At 35.7% G+C, this 18737-nt stretch overlaps 1 protein-coding gene across 1 annotated transcript in view; it reads right to left on the bottom strand.

Annotated features, from left to right (window-relative positions):
• The window catches only part of LAMA2 (laminin subunit alpha 2), a 602802-nt gene that overhangs the window by 244092 nt on the left and 339973 nt on the right, over positions 1 to 18737 (bottom strand). The window contains exons 13-15 of the mRNA XM_079939315.1: positions 13074 to 13175; positions 11469 to 11680; positions 2749 to 2860 (exon numbers count right to left, since the gene is read on the bottom strand). Coding sequence (XP_079795441.1) covers positions 2749 to 2860; positions 11469 to 11680; positions 13074 to 13175 — 426 coding nt within the window. The remainder of the gene's footprint in view (positions 1 to 2748; positions 2861 to 11468; positions 11681 to 13073; positions 13176 to 18737) is intronic.

Raw genomic sequence — 18737 nt, 5'->3', positions numbered from 1 at the left:
TAAAACTCAGATCATGGCATCACCCAGCTTAAAGCCTTCTTTCCATTGCATTTAGAATAAAACCACAAGTTCTTATCATGCATGCAAAGCTCTGAATGGCCAGCCTCCTTCAATCATACCTTGTGCCACTTTCTTACTTGCTTACTATAAGCTTCAGCCATACCTGCCCCAACTCAGCTCCTTGCCGACTCCAAACTCTGTTTCATTTCCTCCTCAGCTCCTTTACCTAAGCTGACCCTAAACTCAGTTTAGATGCTACCGCCTCAGAAAACCTTCCTGACAACCTCTCATAAAGTAGTCCCTCCCATCTAATCTTCCTATACCCATTCTCAGTACCTCTATCAAGGCGCCCTGTTTATTTTCTTCATTGAATTTATCATATTTATCTAAATTTTCTTTGTGGCATCATATAGAAGAGGGAACTGAGATTTGAATCAAAACAACTTTTTTTAGTACCCAACTTTGCTTTCACTTCCTCACCTGTTCCACTTGTCAAGTGAAATGAATTATGATGATACTAGGAAAGTATGAAAATATTTGAAAGATGAACTGTGGGGGGATTTATAAGAAGTAGAAATAAGGAAAAAAAAGATTCTGAATCAACATTGTGGACCCAAACAAAACAGAAGAGAACGATTTTATAATGGAGTTATAGAATGTGTTTTTGGTAAGCAAGAATTAAGACATTAATAGTCTTTGGAGTTTCCTCAGCTTTTAAAGGATCCAGTGATATTAGTGATAACAAAACTAGAGTGCCTGGCGTTAGGAACTCAATAAAAAAGCAAATGAGTTTAGGAAAGGATAGGAATAGATAATAGTGAGTTTAAGGATAGGAAGTTTCAAAGAAAAGAAGGAATTATTAGAGAGTAGAAAAAACTAAGAAGCCAGAGAGAAACTCCAGAGTTCATTGTCTTCTGATTCAACTAAATTCTTTTATGGATTCCAAAGTAACTTGATTTATCAATTATCATGTGAGAGGCACAGGAAGGTTTTCTTATCCCTGCTCTGCTTCTTTGTTCTGACTCTCCCACACTCGCTTGCTTCTCTCTCTTCCTACCTAATTGTTACCATTATTTAGCATCCAATTTGAGGTTTTTCCACCCTAGGATACTTTCTGTGACGTCTCTCTCCACTGGAATTGCTCATCTCTTTGAAAGATTATTACACTTAAGTTCTGTACCACTTACTGGTGCCTTAATTATATAGTGCTGTGATCCAATTTTTCATAGGTATTTGTTCTGTCTCCCTAAACAGACTGTTAGCTCTTTAAGAACAGGGATTGTGGTGTAATCTTCTTGATAATCCCCTCAGCATCTAGGGCAGAATTTACCAAAGATTCTTAATAAATACTTTTGAAGAAAGAAAAGAAGAAACAAAATGCATAACCAATTAAATAATTCTAATATTCAGACAATTTTAGATTCAATGGGCATTTTAAATTTGTATAAAAGATGATGAGGAGCACTGAGAGTAACCAATGCGGGAATAAGTGCTAAACCAAGAATAGAATCAAGGCATTTATTATTTCAGTTGAAATAAGAACATAAAGGTTCAAAGAGAGCTTTCTGGTTTGAAATAAAAACTGCTAGGCTCTTAATAAAAAAATACTTTTCATCAAGTACAGTATTTATTTTACATGTAAAATCAAATTTGGGTTGACAGAGCTAATTCATTTCCATGATTATTTTTCTCTTCTCTATTTGAATTTTGGAAAAGCGACAGTGAATTACATTTAGTTTTCTTTCCGGATAGGTGAATCTGAGCCCAGTTAAAGAAAACACATTTGCCACCAATATGACTCTAAGCCCTGAGTGTCCTCTCATAGCATGCATTATTTTAAAGTACAAGAGAAACGACAAAGCAAGGCCTAGGGTATTTCTGTAAATGGCATAATGGGATAGTGTGCTGAAGTGGAACATCTTGGTACAGTCAGATGATTCCTTAAAGGCACCATTTTTAAAGAATTTAAGTTCCCATTTATCCGCAAGCCATGCCCTCTATAAGGGAAATGGTGTTTATATTTTTTTGACCAGATTTCAAGTAAAATCAATTTTCAAACTACCTAAAGAAAATGCATAAAAGTAAATAAAAATTATTACCTTAGAATAACACACTGTGATATTAAGTAAGGAACATTAATCTTATTATAAATCTAGAATATTGAGACAGCAATAAATATCTCAAACTTTAGGTGCTAGACAAATCAAAGACCTGTAGGAAATTTTCTAGATCAAGGTATTTCTTCCATATATTATGTTCTGGACATTTTAAAGACTGAGCCCTTCAGATGACTGTGATTTGGTTGTATTCTTAGGAATAAAGTAGATTAAAAAATGGATTAAAAAATGTGGAAAGGGTGAAAAAGAAAAGAAATAGTGCTAAATTCCTCGTAAGTACTCAGGTGGAAATGAAAGAGAAATATATTGAAATATTATTCCACCATCATTTATCCTATTTCATCAACAGATTAAATCAAAAACAAACACTTAAAGAAACAGCAGATTTTTAGCTATATGTCATAATGCAAAATATCTCTACAAGAAACCTGATTTCAAGATGGCATTACATGAGTAACACTATTTGAAAGTCATGACTTTTTCGCAGACATTGGAGTTTCTTCTTTAACTAATAATACACTATCATTTGTGCAATCCTTGATGAAAAAACTAAGCTTATTTTAGAATAGTTTATGGAAAATAATGCTGAAGGAACTTAGAATGCACTGAAGCTATATTCTTGCAAACTTACTTCACAGGAGGAGCCAGTATACCCTGATGGACATTGACAAACTTCCACAGCTGCTGCAATGCTTCTGTCAGTAGGATAGGGGACAGCAGATTCAACGCCAACAGAGCTCAGCCTGGAGCAGAAGGAAAAAGAAATGGTAAATAAGCAACAGACTCCTAGGTGTTACATCCCTTGAGGAATAGTACAGAAACAATGATGTAAATATAAGCAAATTTTTATGTTGAAAAAGAAGGCAAATGAATATCCATAACTTGATGCTCTGGTCATTCATCATATTAGGCAAAGTCAGCCCAGTTACAAGTGCTCACAACCAGTACTACAATCAAATGTTGAAAAGATAGGACTATTCTTGCTCATTTCTTGGTTTTTGGCTATGTGTTTTGATTCCACCACCCCCCCTTTTTTTTTGAGATACAGAGTTTAAAATCATAGTTGAAGGGGCTTCCCTGGTGGTGCAGTGGTTAAGAATCCGCCTGCCAATGCAGGGGACATGGGTTCGATTCCTGGTCTGGGAAGATCCTACATGCCGTGGAGCAACTAAGGCCATGTGCCACAACTACTGAGCCTGTGCTCTAGAGCCCACGAGCCACAACTACTGAATCCGTGCACCCTGGAGCCTGCGCACGCCACAACCACAGAGCCCATGTGCTGCAACTACTGAAGCCCGCGCACCTAGAGCCTGTGCTCCCCAACAAGAGAAGCCACCACAATGAGGAGCCTGCGCACTGCAACGAAGAGTAGCCCCCGCTCGCCACAACTAGAGAAAGCCCGTGCACAGCAACGAAGACTCAACGCAGCCAAAAAAAAAAAAACCATAGTTGAAGGAATTTTTAAAACAGGAAACACTCATATGATGGACTTATTTTTAATATTTAAACTAGATAAGCAGAAGGACATAATATTAATATTCAGTCCAACATTTTAAATTTAAAGAAAAATGGAAGCAAAAAAAAAAGAAAAAGAAAGAAAAAGATGGAAATTATTTTGGTTGCTTTTTCTCAGAGATAGATCTTCATGTTGGTAGGTAAAAGTGAAACTTTTTCAAATGCTCTGTTGCATTAGTTAGAACTATTTTCCTAAATTGTTTTGGGCCTAAATTAAATTCACTGTTTTCTGTACTTACGGGCTTCACTTTATTGGTACTTCTGTACAATCTGGTGATTTTAGCACAGAGATTTGGTATCATTCATTATTCCTAGGAAAAGCTGGTTTGGTCAAATTGAAAAATGCTGTTACATAAATAGTATATATGTATAGTGTGTGTATGTATTTCTTTCCAAATATGCAACCAATATACATTCACAATTTAAATAAATGTTATTAGTGTCTTATTGGCTTTTTCCCATTAAAAAAAAACAAAATGTAAAATCTTCATTGTTAAGAACACAAACTCAGAAGTCAGACAGATTCATATCCTGTCTCTGACATCTACCAGTCCCGTAGCCTAGGAAAAATTACTTAACATCTCTTGGCCTCAATATCATCATCTATGTAATGGAGATAAAACAAGAGTCCATACACGATGAGCTTGATTAAAGGATTAAATGAAATAATGAATGTAAAGCTCTTGATATAGTACATAGCTCATATACGTGGTTATAAAATGCTAGGCATTTTATTAACATATATTGACTGCTGCAGCAGGATCAAAATGACTACGTGAGTAGTACAAGAAATACTATTTCCATCCCCAAAACTAGATTTTTGTCATTTTAATGTATTAAAATAAATTTTAAATAAACTCTAAGAGTACAAAATTAAATGACTGCTATTGATTCATAATGATAATTATTGTTTTTTAAAATGACTGATAGATCTCCATAACACATAATATGCCATTATTTAACCATAAAAAAGATGTAACTGATTCTTGCTAGGGTATGCATTTTTAGTTGCTTTCTTAAGAGTGGTGGTAGATTTTTATTGTTTGGCGATTCACAATTACCAAAGAGCTTGCCAGTTTGAGAATCTATGTTGTAATCAAGCCAGAGAACAAAGTTAATCAGCTCATTAAATGTATCTTCAGAAGTGACAACCTTTAACCAAGTCGTAAGCTTTTCAGCAACAAGTTTCTAAAATCTTTATTGTTTTTACTCCGATTTTCTTAATCCTACAAGCATTAAAAATCACTATTTTACAGTGTTCAGGTTACACAGAGATTGAAAAAATTTTTCAAACGGTAATTTTTTCCACCAAATAAACTTGTATATAAAGTGTCACTGGCAATATTTTTTTAATTGAGGTGACATTCACATAACATAAACTAACCACTTTCAAGTGTCATTTAATATATTCACAGTGCTGTACAACCAACATCTCTATCTAGTTCCAAACATTTTCATTAGCCCCTTCCCCCTTCCACAATAAAACCCAGTATCTATCAAGCAGTCACACTCTAGTCCACTGTTCCCCCAACCTCTGGCAACTGAGAATCTGCTTCTGTTTCCATGGATTTACCTCTTCTGGATATTTCATACAAATGGACATATATAATACATGACCTTTTGTGTCTGGCTTCTCTCTGTTAGCATAATGTTTTCAAGGTTCATCCACGTTATAACACATATCAGTATTTCATTCATTTTTATGGATGAGTAATATTCTATTGCATGAATATACCACATTTTCTTATTCCATTCATCTGTTCATGGATGGTTGGCTATTTCTACTTTTAGGCTATTGTAAATATATTGCTATAAACATTTGTATACAACTATTTTTGAGCGCCTGCTTTTAATTCTTTGGGGTATAAAACGAGGAGTGAAATTCCTAGATCTGGCAATTTTTAACACAACATAAGGTTTGGAAGAGTTACTAAAATAAGGATAGGACTTGTTTATGCTAACATGAGTTTATGAGTACTCCTTAAGAACAGAGACCCTGTTGTGTCGTCTCTACCTAGCCTGATCACGTCAATACATGCTCAACACATTTTTGTTGGATGGATGAATCTCTGGATGGATAGAAGGATAGATAGGTAGTGGGTAGATGAATAGATAGATGGATAAATGGATGGATACAAGACCAAATACATACATAAATGAATAAATAAATGGATAGATGAATGGAATGTAGTTATATTACAAACAATGTGTAACATACTCCATAACAAATGATACACTGAAGCCAGGATCCACATTTCAGATGAATAAAATCAGATAAGTAGAAGAAAACTTACTTGTTTTATCTAACAAAGAAAATAAATTGAAAACTGCTAGCATTAGGACTTGAGGCCAGAGGCCAGAACTCATCTGAATTTATTGTGACATCTAATTGCCTGCAATTAATGGACTGTCGCATGACAAACTTGTATTTCTGATCACTTTAATTTCAGAATTAGATGATTTCATGATTACTATACTAGTTGATTATCATACAAAAGACTTTCACAACTTACTAAACAGCAGCCTGGTCAATTGTATATAGATATAATCCCAGGATTTTCAATATAAAATTAATGAGCAAAACATAAAGAAAGATTACTGGAATGTTTTAAAATAGAAAAATGAGTAATTGACTGCTTTAAGAAACAATTTAAAATAGAACAAAACAAAAACAAAAATATTTTCAACGAACTGCCAACCTTCATTTGTCTTTTGAAACAACAGATGTTCCTCTCCTTAATCTATGTAACCATTTTGAGCTATGAGAAATTTCAACACTCAAACATCTTTTCCAGCAATATTGCGCATTAGTATTCACTGAGCAGTCCCAATGTTCATTAGGTTTTGCTATTTGTTAAATGGGATTTTAATGTGTTTAACAGTTTTTAGTGTTACTCATGAAGAAGGCTGCAGTTTATTCTTCTTCTCCCTTCAATATGGTCATTTTATTTTCTTGATACAGGCTGCATTTATTTAAATCCATAATGCTGATAGTAATAAAGTACTAAAGTTTGGAGATGCATGAACTGTCGAAGATTTGTCAACTAAATCAAATGTTTTAGCTGGCTAGTTCTCTTTATTATTATGAGTGGGAAATACAGAAGATGATGGATGAAGAGAAAAGACATAATTATATAAGCTAGTATTGAAAATATTGGAATCATATAAGAAACACTGTCCTGGAACTGTCTTAAAGATTGTTCTTAATATTTTTGTTTTCCTATATTTTCCACCAGAGTTAGCTATGTCATGCTTCACACACAAAAAAGAAAGAAACCCAAACTATTCTTTAAACAACAGGACATTTGATCTTAAAACTCTTTTATATTCTTAATTCACCTTTTTTGTATAGAAGATATCTATTTAATTCTACTTAAACAAATGTTACTTCAGGTTCATCACCATAAAGATTTTATCGCTGTTCAGGTGCTTTGTTCTATTTCGTTTTTGACAAAACATAAGATGATGACTTAGAACTTCCTTTAGCCTCTGTCCTGTGGAAGTTCCACAAAGTACTACTCAATTAGTGAAGGCTGATCATTTTTACTTCATTCCTAAAAAGGCAACAGAATCATTCACTGGTTCATTCGATGTCTGAGTGGGCCATCTGGGAACGAGCTAGAAATTTTCTCCAAACATTTTCAATCCCATACCAAGTAAGGAAAATAACTGACAGAATCTGCTATTGTTGCAGCCATTCATCAAAAATATATTAAATGCTAATATAAGAATTCACCTCTTCCTCCCTAGTTCCACCAGGATGCTCTATGCACACTTCCATTGCACTCTTTATTATACTACCATAAACGTTACTACATGTCTGCCTTTCATACTTGACTATGCCTTCTTTGGATTCAATGATCCTTTATCCATCTTTGTATCCTCTTTCCTTAGCCTAGAACTATCACATAATAATTACTGTGTACTGAGTGTCTTCTGTGCACTATCATGGGAACTTGAGACATAGCTCCTTTAAATATCAATGAAACTAATGTGGTAATCATGTTTTTGTCCACATTTACAAAGCCAGAACCTGAAGCTCAGAGAAGTAAAGTGCCTTGTCACTATAATACCATTAGCAAATGGTGCAGCACAGACTCAAACCCAAACCCAGTGGTTAGCCTGTTACTCGACATTGCCTCCCAACATATACTAGATAGCAGGTCAGATGTCTTGGATACATCATTTTCTCACCTTAGCATTCAATCTTGAAAGTTAGGTATTCTTTTTGCCATTTTACAGAAGAGAGAGCTGCAACTCAAATGCACAGGGAAGGCACTCAGTAAATGCTGGCAGACTGAATGAATCCAATGTTACAGAATAGATTTGGGAGGTAGTCAAAGATAATGGGGAGAAAACACATGTGGGCATAAACCCTGGCTGAACCTCTTCCCAAGAGCAAGTTACATAAATCTTTTTAAGAGCCTGAGAGCCCTCGTCGTAATAATTTCTTCAAAATGCAATTACCTGTATCATTAATTTCAAAAGGTAGAAGTATACTATCAACACTATTTCCACAAGCCTCAAAACACTCCTCTCTTTATAAGGATTTTTCTAGATTATTTATTATGTAAATTCTGTGTAATATTTTTGATACCCATGCCAAAAAATTTACTATTAAAAGTCACGTGAAAACATCTTGCCTTGGAGAAATTTCGTATTTCTTTTCAAGCAATAAAGACACATGGGTTGCATCACAATAAAGTCATGATGGGCTCAGTTATGCTGTGGTAACAGACAACTCCAAATTCTCAGTGGCTTAACAGAAAACAAAAGTTTACTCATGTGAAATCCTCCACAGGTCTGGGTAACTATTCTGGGTAGCTGACCTATGTGTGCTGTCAATATTTCAGGCTGTTTTGATCTTCTGGTAGCTAAGTAAGCTCCACAGAGTCTCAAACTGGCAATTCAATGCTTTTCCAGGGCTTGGGGGGAGGAGGAGAGGAATAATACATCATTTCAGCTCAGATTTCATTGGCCAAACCAAGTCCTATGACTACATCTACCCTCAAAGGAAATGCAATATTCCAAAAGGAGGAGATTAAAAATTTGATGAACTGTACTAATGTCTACTATAGGGCATAAGAAAAAATATCAAGCTAAATATCAAGGATGCTACTAAAAACAAGGTTTGGTGAATTTAAAGGAGAAAGATACACAGGTTAAGTTGATTTCTCTTACATTCTTAAAGGAAGAATGAAAAATTTTCCATTTTTATCTTCATCTTATCAATGAGGGCAATGAGAAGGAAATCAATTAATTTCATCGTATGGGCCTCTCAGCATTGTCGAAAAGAATGACAGCAAAAATGGTCTCAGTTTTAGAAATATCAGTCCATGCTTTATTCTAGATGTCTCCAAGTCTTAACGGTACTTGGAAAAAATGGTATTCCCTGGAATGATGCAGGTCAGATAGAAAGGCTTCAGATTTGTGTGCTGATTTGCCGTTAGCAAAATGCTTTTGCAGTCCTCTAATTCCATTCTCATAGTGACTTTCTGACGTTGGCAAGCAATTGTCCTCATCCTTATTTTACAGATGAGGTGACTGAATCCAAAAAGGTCAAAATGACACTTACGTTTACAACTGTTAAATAGCTAAGTTGAAAACAGAAGTCAAAATCCTGACCTGCAGCCCACTTCTCCCTCTACTATTCAATTCCAGTTCCTCCATAACAGGAGGAATGTAAGCCCATTTGCTGAGAGAACTACCCTGGAAATAAATCTTCCTTAAGTAATTCTAAACATGAATTTCTGTTGAGATAGCTTCAATTTACTTGTGCTTGCACACAAGCTGTATACCAAGTTGGAAGCCTACTGTGCAAGACAAGTTGAAATCAATTCAAATGATGTTTTACAAATATGACTCAATCTACTAGTAGATAAGAGATAAATAAAATATAACAAGCGTACTGACTCGGGATTCATGCTGACTTTCGGCTCACCTGAAGTGGGTAGGAGTTTCAAATAAGATATGGCTTTCACTTCTTGAACCACAGTGCCTTACAAAATGTAGGCCGCAGAAAGCATCACCTACTTGGACTAGTTCCTGTGTCAGATCCCATAGACACACTCTGTGAACACGTTGTTCGTGTATGGGGAAACCTCAGCAGGCCCAAATGAAACTAGTGATTTTCAGATGGGTAGACACTAAAATTATCTGACATGAATCAGGGGGATTCATGTCTTTGGATTAACTAGTCTGAGAAACAATGCTGGCAAAAATAAATAAGTCCCCCAGCCACTTTTTGTCAATTTGCTTGTCATTTATTTTGAAATCCAGAGGACTCATCTCGTTGTACTTGTTAAACATCGTGGCAATCTCTATTTACTAAATGTGAAAAAACATAATTAATTCCTAAGTGCTGCTTCTCATCTTCATGGCATTTTAACCCAGCTTCTAGCAGAACTGACTCCGCAGAAGAGGTACATTGTTTGGCAGTGGTTCTGTTTATGAATCTGCGATACTCTCCTTTGGGAGATGGTAATGATGATTACGCTTAGTTAAAGTACTACAAATGAAAGACAAACTAGGCCATGCAAGCAAATGAAGGAGGTAGGGGAGCATCAGTAATAAAAAAACCCTTTTGCAGATAAATCAGTATTGGAGACATTGCTTTGATTATGGTTATGCCAAGTTGTCGGTTTGGGGTCACATTTGGTCATCGAATTAACCTGATTTAGGACAAAATTGCCACGAGAGCTTGTGTTATTTACTATTAGAGTAGAAAAGGAGAAAGGAAAAGAGCTCATTTAGACACAAAGTCAAAATTTTGTCAGAAAAATACATCTTTTTTTTTTTTTTTTTTTTGCGGTACGCAGGCCTCTCAGTGTTGTGGCCTTTCCCGTCGCAGATCACAGACTCCGGACGTGCACGCTCAACGGCCATGGCTCACGGGCCCAGCCGCTCCACGGCATGTGGGATCTTCCCGGACCGGGGCACAAACCCGTGTCCCCTGCATCGGCAGGCGGACTCTCAACCACTGCGCCACCAGGGAAGCCCCATCATTGTTTTAAAAATGAAAAGCACAGCAGCCTACAGTCAGCCCCTTATGGATGTTTGGTTCAAGTCAGGGAGCTCCCTCTTTAAGGAAAAAAAATGGAGAACAGAAAGGAATAATCCTTTGAAAGCGTTCTAGGTAAAGAGCACTTTACATAATTATCACATATAATTTTCACAACGACCCTGAAAGGTAGGCACTGTTTTCTCCACTTCACATTTGAAGAAATCAAGTTTCCACAAGGACCAACCACTTGCCAAAGGTCACACATACAATAAGCAATAGAGCTAATTTAATTCCTAGTCAGGTTACCTCCAAAGCTCATACCTTCCTTTATATCATGCAGCCATTACAGTATTACAGTATTTTTTTTTTAAAAAAACCTTGTAGTTACTTAAATGAAGGTGCTTATATTTCTCATCATAAACTATATACTATTAAGTCAGAGACGACTGAATTAATTAATGGAAGAAAATATTTTACAAACCACTTTCTGAATACGGGTATCCTGGAATTGTATCACTTTAGTTTTCCACTATATGAGTCATCATAAAGGAGACTCTTTTCCAGTATAGCATTTCTCAGTATGGGAATCATTCTTATTGCATGCTCTGGCAGAATTGAAAAAGAATCATCAATACTAAAAAATGACTAAGACAAATTCATCTTGGGTATGTAAAATTTTAAAGCTTAATAGAAACACTTTTCAGAAAACCAGTGCTCCGTTCTTATCTACTATTTGAAGACAGCAAACCTTAGGGATCTTCAGTCACTCAGCACATGCGTGTTTGCCCCAAGGTAAATGTGTGAACGCTGGGAGATGCAGTTCTTGAGTTTACCTGAAGATGGCATCCATCCCAAGGCTGTATGTGATTTGTATAAGGACTCTCTTTAAATTCGCAAGCACGGTCATAAACTCTTTCCTACTGACTGGGAAATTTGTGCCATGTATGGTAAATAAATCTTCTTTAAGTGACAACACATTAATATGTTCTTCAGATGGTTGCAGATACACCTCATCTTGGGCTGTGCTGATTCTCAAGTCATTTCCCTAAAGAGAAAAAGAAAGTATAAAAGGGTAAAACTGTGAAGAAAGGGATTCTCTTCTCTGTGGATTATCCTCTGTAGGCTTTTAATTTCAGGTTAGCTTCCCCTGTCAGTCAGCATATTTCTAGTATGTACAAAAGGCAGAGAAAACAATTCAAATATTAGCCTTAACCAGATGCATCACAAAGTATAAGCTTCCTGGTTACGCAAGACTTTGCTTCCCCCATTAACTAAAATAATAAATACCTGGCAACTCATAGATATATGTGATTACAAATGTCTCAGTTTTACAGAAGTGTACAAAAATTGCATATTTCAAATATACTATTTTATGGTGAGTGGGGGTTGTATAGGAAAATAGGGAAGAAAACTTAGAACAGTGTATGAAGCCATTGTTTTAAAGGACTCTTCTATCTGGGGGAAAAACAAACAAACAAGAAAAAAACCTGCAGTTTAATGTTCACAATAGGATAATGATCATTACCATTTGGGTTAACATTTTATCTTAGTTCATTCGTATTAATAATATGTAACTTCTCAACATTTTACATTTAGAGAATCCCTTTTATCTCAAAGGAATTCCATGACATACTTCTAGTTTCATACACATACATATGTAATGATATATATATCACCCAGATCACTTCATCTAATACTGGGAACATTCATTTTGGGGAAAGAATTTTTTTAATTGATTCTCATGCATGAAAGTTTCAAGACAAAAAACAACAGAGCCTCGTGCTAAATCAACATAGATCCGTTTGGACTCATAAATATGCATGAAATGTGTGATTCTGTGTGAGCTGAGGGGAGGAGGGCATGTGTTATGTGAAAGGAAGAGTATGAGAAAGGATGGAAGACAGCCTTTGTGATAACTTTAGCCTTCTAGCATTTGGGAACTGCCTACGGCCCTCCAAATCCCGAAAGCAGTTTCTCCTATATTTTTCTTACCTAAATTAGGAGTTTTGAATTCGATTTAACTGCACCTAAATAAATGTTTCCTTTTCCATTTACTTCTACCTAATATAAACAAAGAAATAAACAATAAAATCTACTTGGAAGCAAGGAGAGATGGAAAAAGTACAACTATGTAAATCTGCCATTTGCCTAAATACTCTCAGTATCCTTATATTCTTGGGAAAATGGTCATTAAGTTTTAAATTTAAATTCCAAATCTGCTGTAAAACTCCCATTTACCATTGGAACCCAATGCCTATGCTCAGTCTTTTAGTTATGTCTCAGAGTGAAACATAAGACTGGCATAAAAAAATTCCCAAAATATGATATTTTTCTCTAGTAGTATGTAAATTAATGTTAAACTAGCCAAGTAAGGAGTAACCTCAAATAACGTAAGAGTGTAAAGCAGTTAAATATAAATGACACTTTCCATACTCTACCTCTAAGATGATCATGAGCTGGAGTACGTGTTCTGTATCTTCCTCCTCTTCTTCAAGGTCGTATGATACAGTAAATGTCAATTGTCCTCCAACTGCTGTGAGCTACAAGAGAGGAGATGCGTAATCATTACAGGACTGGAGGTGGGTCATTAAATCATGTTTTAGTTATTATTTTAAAATTATTGTATTGCTCTAGAGGGCAGGATTTGGAAGAAGCAGAAATCATGAGCGTGCAGAGTGAGAATGATAGACACTTCTTTAGGAGTAACCTTTATACGAACCTTACCCATCAACAGCAAGCCTGACACAAATATAAATTCATGTGTTATTTTCCCTGGTATTGCAGGCTTGCTGAAATAGGTTAAGTTCCAGGGAACCAAACACAGCCCCTCCTGTCATTCTCCTAGTGCGTAGCTTGAGCTTTAAAATTCCCAAACAGAGAAGGATCTTTGTTAAAATTGGGAGATTTCTACCCATCCCTGAGGGTCACTCACTTTCTGTGGGTCTGAATGATTTCAGCAAAGACATCACTCCATTTCACAGGCACTTTACCTAGACTATAAGCTAAGCTGGGAAATGTTGTTGGTCAAAGAAAAAGAAGTGTAGCAGCAAATTTTATATCATGATAAAATTCAATCAAAACTCCCAAAGAAGATACACTTTCCCCTGTGCAATCAACTATGCTTAGTTTGAATGAATGCTGTTATCCCTTTTCGTTAAACAAACTTCTTTCCTTCCCACATGCATGCCGAGCCCCATACAATGTATGCTTGAGGTTTACATCCTCTGACATTGACAGTAACCTTGCAGAAAGGATAAAAAAATAGGAAAGCAAGATCATTTACAGGATAGGAATCAACACTGGAGCTTGAGTGACAGACTCGATGCAAATGCTACAGTGCTTTTTAAAAAATTCCACCCCAGCATTGTAAATAGACACTCATAAAACAAAGCTGATGATTTGTATTCTGCAGTTTCCTCCATGCTGACAAACAGACCGAGCTTCGCAGCCCTAGGCTCTTTGTGGCCTCTCACAGCAGACCCTGACCACAAAGCAATTCCCGATCATGCTCTGGATTGAAGAGGAGGAACCCGGATTCCTCTCAGAGTTGTTCCGTAGGGAATGAAACATAGCTCGCCATGGCTGATTAAACAGGGTTTTAAAATTGCAGCTCCTAATGTCTTCTAAGAGCTCATTACAGGGAGCTCTATAAGGAACTAAAATTCAGAAAACTTTTATTTCCCTGCTCCACTGAGAAATAGCCCTATTCTGATGTCTTTTCATATATAAAATAATAAATATCTCTCTGGACTATAGCCCTTGGCATTATTGTGAGTAATGAGGGGTGAATCTATGTAAAAGGTTTTTGGTTCTATTAAGATAAGCTTCCAAAATTTCACATAGCATGCTTGTTCAAAATCAGCCAGACATTTTCTCAATGACAGGAGTCTAGAAAGGCAGCAGAAAGAATGTTTCATATATTTCAAAGAGGACTTAACTATTCAGAATTTCATAAATTAATAAAAATATTTAGTAGGAGGTAGGGATTGAGTTTGGGAAGAACATTGGGACATAGATCTATAATGTCACAAACTTTTGAGCTTCCAAATGTGTTTTGATTATTTAAAATTTGGATTACATGTTATTATTCTTCTGGAATATGTTTCTCTAAAAAAAAAAAGACCAATGTAAATTAATTCTGAATTTCTTAAATCAATTTGAGAAACTTAGAATTAAAGGTAATTCCCACTTTGCCAATAAAAAGAGCCAAAGTGTGTGTAATTTGAGTATCCCAGATGTTAAGACTTAAGATGAAATACAAAAATGTTTGATCTGTTACAATATTTGATTTGTCAATGTATTTTCCATACCTGCTTATAATCAGTCATATAGTATATGAGATAATATATATGGGAGAGTAATGAGGGTGGAAACGGGGAAAAAAGAACAAATAATTACATAGAAAAAGAGAGGGGCCTTTTGCGGGTCAATGATAATATAAAACATGAACTAAGGAATAGAATTAATTCAACCTATTTTCCTGAGGGCTTGTAGTAATAGTAGTAATAATAATAATGAAAAACTGGTTTCACATTTCATAAAAACTTTTTTCCAAACTCTTCCACGCATATTTGATACCCATGCTTTGGCAACATTAGAACCAGTTTTTGAATCATCTAACAATTTTCATGAATGAATCTATTTTGCTTCCACCTAAGTTGTGAAAAACAGGAAATTTTAAATAGATGCATGATACTGTTACCAGGTGTTTTTTTCCCAAACCACAAGTGTTCATTTCTATAATATTAAAATCATTGTCTACTTCATTCATCCTAAGGTGTCTATTTATGATCACCTCTATATAACTACTTAGTCAAGTACTTAGGTAATTTTTTAAAAGACTGTTTAAGATATCATCCTTCAATTTAGAGATTGTACCTCCTAGGAATAATTACTTATTCTCTGTTAAACTCCTTTGCCTCTATTTTTCCTTCAACTCCATAAAGTAATCTCTTCATATGCAATAAGACCAAGCACTTCCTGGTGGTGTTTCCAGCTAATATGTCTTCCCCAAAGAGTACATACCATTGTAAGGTCTTTGTAATGATTCAATTATAAGATAACACCTTCTTTTCTGAGGAATATTGTTTTTTGGGGGAAAAAGTTTTGCAAATACTCAGAATATAAGTTGTCCTTTCATATATGGCTTGGATGAGGAGTTCTGTCTCTTCTCCATCAATGTACCGCTCCATATTCCAAATGCCATTTTTACTTGGCTCCCCCACATGCTTGCTTCTCCACTCTCCTATAATTCCTTCAGTATCCCAATCTTCACTCTCTCCATCAAATCAAATGTGCACAGGGCTGCAAGTCATCAATTAACTTTGTTGTCTCCTCTAGCTGTTATCTCTGGTTATTTGTTAGTTTTGCTGTCAAACTCTAAGATATGTGGTATTACACTCGTTTTCTTTATTTCTACCCATCCACCCTTTTTTTATTTTATCAAGCTGCAGCCTGCTTTCCACCCTTAGTACTTCACTAAAAGTGCTTCTTGAAAGGTCATTTATCAGCTTTATCTAGCAACCACTAATGGGCTTTTGTCCAGTTCTATGTGTCATGTGATAATTCTTAAGATTCTTGACTCCTTGGTCTTCTACTACATTAGACTTTTCTGATACTTCTTCCCCTGGAGTACGACAGAGGTCATAACTCTGTCTCTGTGATAGATACATTTTTATTTTATTCTATACTCAGTGTATGGATGTCTCCAAGACTCTTACTCTCTTTTGGTTATCCTTTCTTATTGACTTTCCATTTCTCTCTCATGGATTGAACTATGTTCATACCTGGTTTCTCAATCTGTATCTTCTATCCTGTCCCATGTCCCTGTATTAATTTGCTCCTGGTGTCATAACAAAGGACCAGTGACTGGGTAAACAACAGAAATCTGAGATCAAGATGTCAGCAGGGTTGGTTTTTCTTAGGCCTCTCACCTTGGCTTGTATTATAGATGGTCATCTTTTTCCTGTGTTCTTCCATGGTCTTCCTTCTGTGTTTGTCTCTGTCCTAACTTCCTCTTCTTATAAGGACAACAGTCATAGTGTATTAGGGACCACACTAAGAACCCCATTTTAACTTAATTAATTAATTGGAATAAAAGATCCTTTCTCCAAATACAGTCATATTTTGAGGTTCTGGGAGTTAGGACTTCAACATACAATTTTGGGGAACAATTCAGCCTGTAACAGTTCTGTACTGAATGATTGTTCAGTAATGTATCACACACTCACATACCCAAAGTTAATCTTATTATCTGGGTCTTCCCAGGAAACAACTATTTTCTTAACTTTCATGAAGCATGGGTCAAGCCAATTGCTTTGTTTCTCTACTGTAATTTGGAAACCATAGGTACAACATAATAGTGTTTTCACTTTATTTTCTGTATCAGATTAGTGCCTCAATCCTATTCCTTGAAATGCTTTTTGTCTAACTTTCTGTTCCCATTGCTACATCCCACTCACTAGGTCCTCATCAAGCATTTGAATTCAATTCCCTGACTTCAGTCTTCTTTTTGGGGGAAAGTGTTATCAACAATTACTTCTGTTATTGCACTTGCCTAATGAAGAACCTCTAGTGGCCCTGGGATCTATGGTATCATTCAAGTTTCTATGCAGTTTCAATACTCTGTAGGATCTATCTAGCCCCCTGTTCACAAAATCTGCGCAGAGATGTCCCAGGGCACTTCAGTAAACTCACAAAGGCACTGTGGGATGTTGTAAATGTTTGAAGGAAATACAGCAATACTATATAATGGTTGGACACCACACAAACAACTAGCTCTACGTAGTTCACAATTTTAACAGATAGTTCTATATTCCTCTAGAGGATGTTCTCAAAATTTTGAGCTATGTTTTTGTTTACTTGCATTTTCAGCCATGTCATATCTTTGTTAAGCAAAGTTTTCAGTGGATGCTGTGATAAACAAAAACAAAAACAAGCATTGTACAAAAATCAATATGAAACAGAAAATAAAATCAGCAATGTCTGATCTGATTCTCGGTTTTGAGAACTTGAATATTACTCAGCAAGAAAGATCCCATTAGTAAGTAATTGTGCTAATTTATGAAGAAAAGAAATTATTATATTGTCTAAATTTATGTGCATTATTTTTTAATGACTGCTAAGTTGTTAAATTACAAATATTTATTAAGTTGTTTAGCCCTAACTACTGCGGCATATTTCAGTTGATCTAGAAGGCATTGTGAGAAAAATATGGAGACACTAAGAATACCACAAATTGAAAAAGTTTCAGAACTCCCAATCTAGCCTCTGTATCTATCCATTCTGCTACTTATGTGTGCTTCAAGTAATTTTCCTGCTGCAATTCTCATTCCTACAGCTCTCTGATGATTCAAATGCTGCTTTTCTTTCTTTGCCTGGTTGATGTCCCGCTGGACAGAAGACTGAGGGAAAAAAGTTCTTTCAGTGATATTCTTAAAGTCTACTGAGAAGTCAGTGGCAACCACAACTAGTAAAAGAACTAAAGGACAGAAGAACAGGTAGAGCTCTGTATAAACCAACCCATCCAATAACATTAAAGAATTCTAACCATACATCACATGACATTGGTAAGTTATGTGTACTGTGCATAACTTTAACTTTCCACAATCTTGGACTTTGTAGACTCTATTAATTTTATATTTGAGGTTTTCATATTAGTCCTTTTTGGGGACAACACTGATTTCTCTAATTTTACAGAGCACTGCATGTACAGCCAATAGAACATTTCATTTTCTCCTGCTATTTAGGAACTAAACTGGCATCGTTCTATTGGCTAGAGAAATATGCTTTTCCACAGGTAGAAATAAGTGCAATTCCAGTTTGCTTTAGGGCCTTTCTTATATTTACTGGATGGATTAGACTATATGTACCAGAGATGAAAATTATATTCCTTTTCAATACAAAGAGAAAGTGAATTTAATGAAAATATTTCATTCTATAAGAGTTCCCAAAGACCTAGCCTTTTATCTTTCCCCTTATCTATTAGGCAAAATTCCCTTTGGGGAGATTCAGATATCAAATTGTGAAGGCGCTGCAAGACAAAGGAGCAGCACCCATCCATCCATTCCTGGAGATGGTTCAGTGCTAAGCCCTTCACTCTC

This window comes from Stenella coeruleoalba (assembly GCF_951394435.1).
Source record: "Stenella coeruleoalba genome assembly, chromosome: 12".
NCBI classification, from domain to species: domain Eukaryota; kingdom Metazoa; phylum Chordata; class Mammalia; order Artiodactyla; family Delphinidae; genus Stenella; species Stenella coeruleoalba.
Note: the sequence above shows the minus strand (reverse complement) of the source record. Positions and strands in the feature narration are given on the sequence as shown.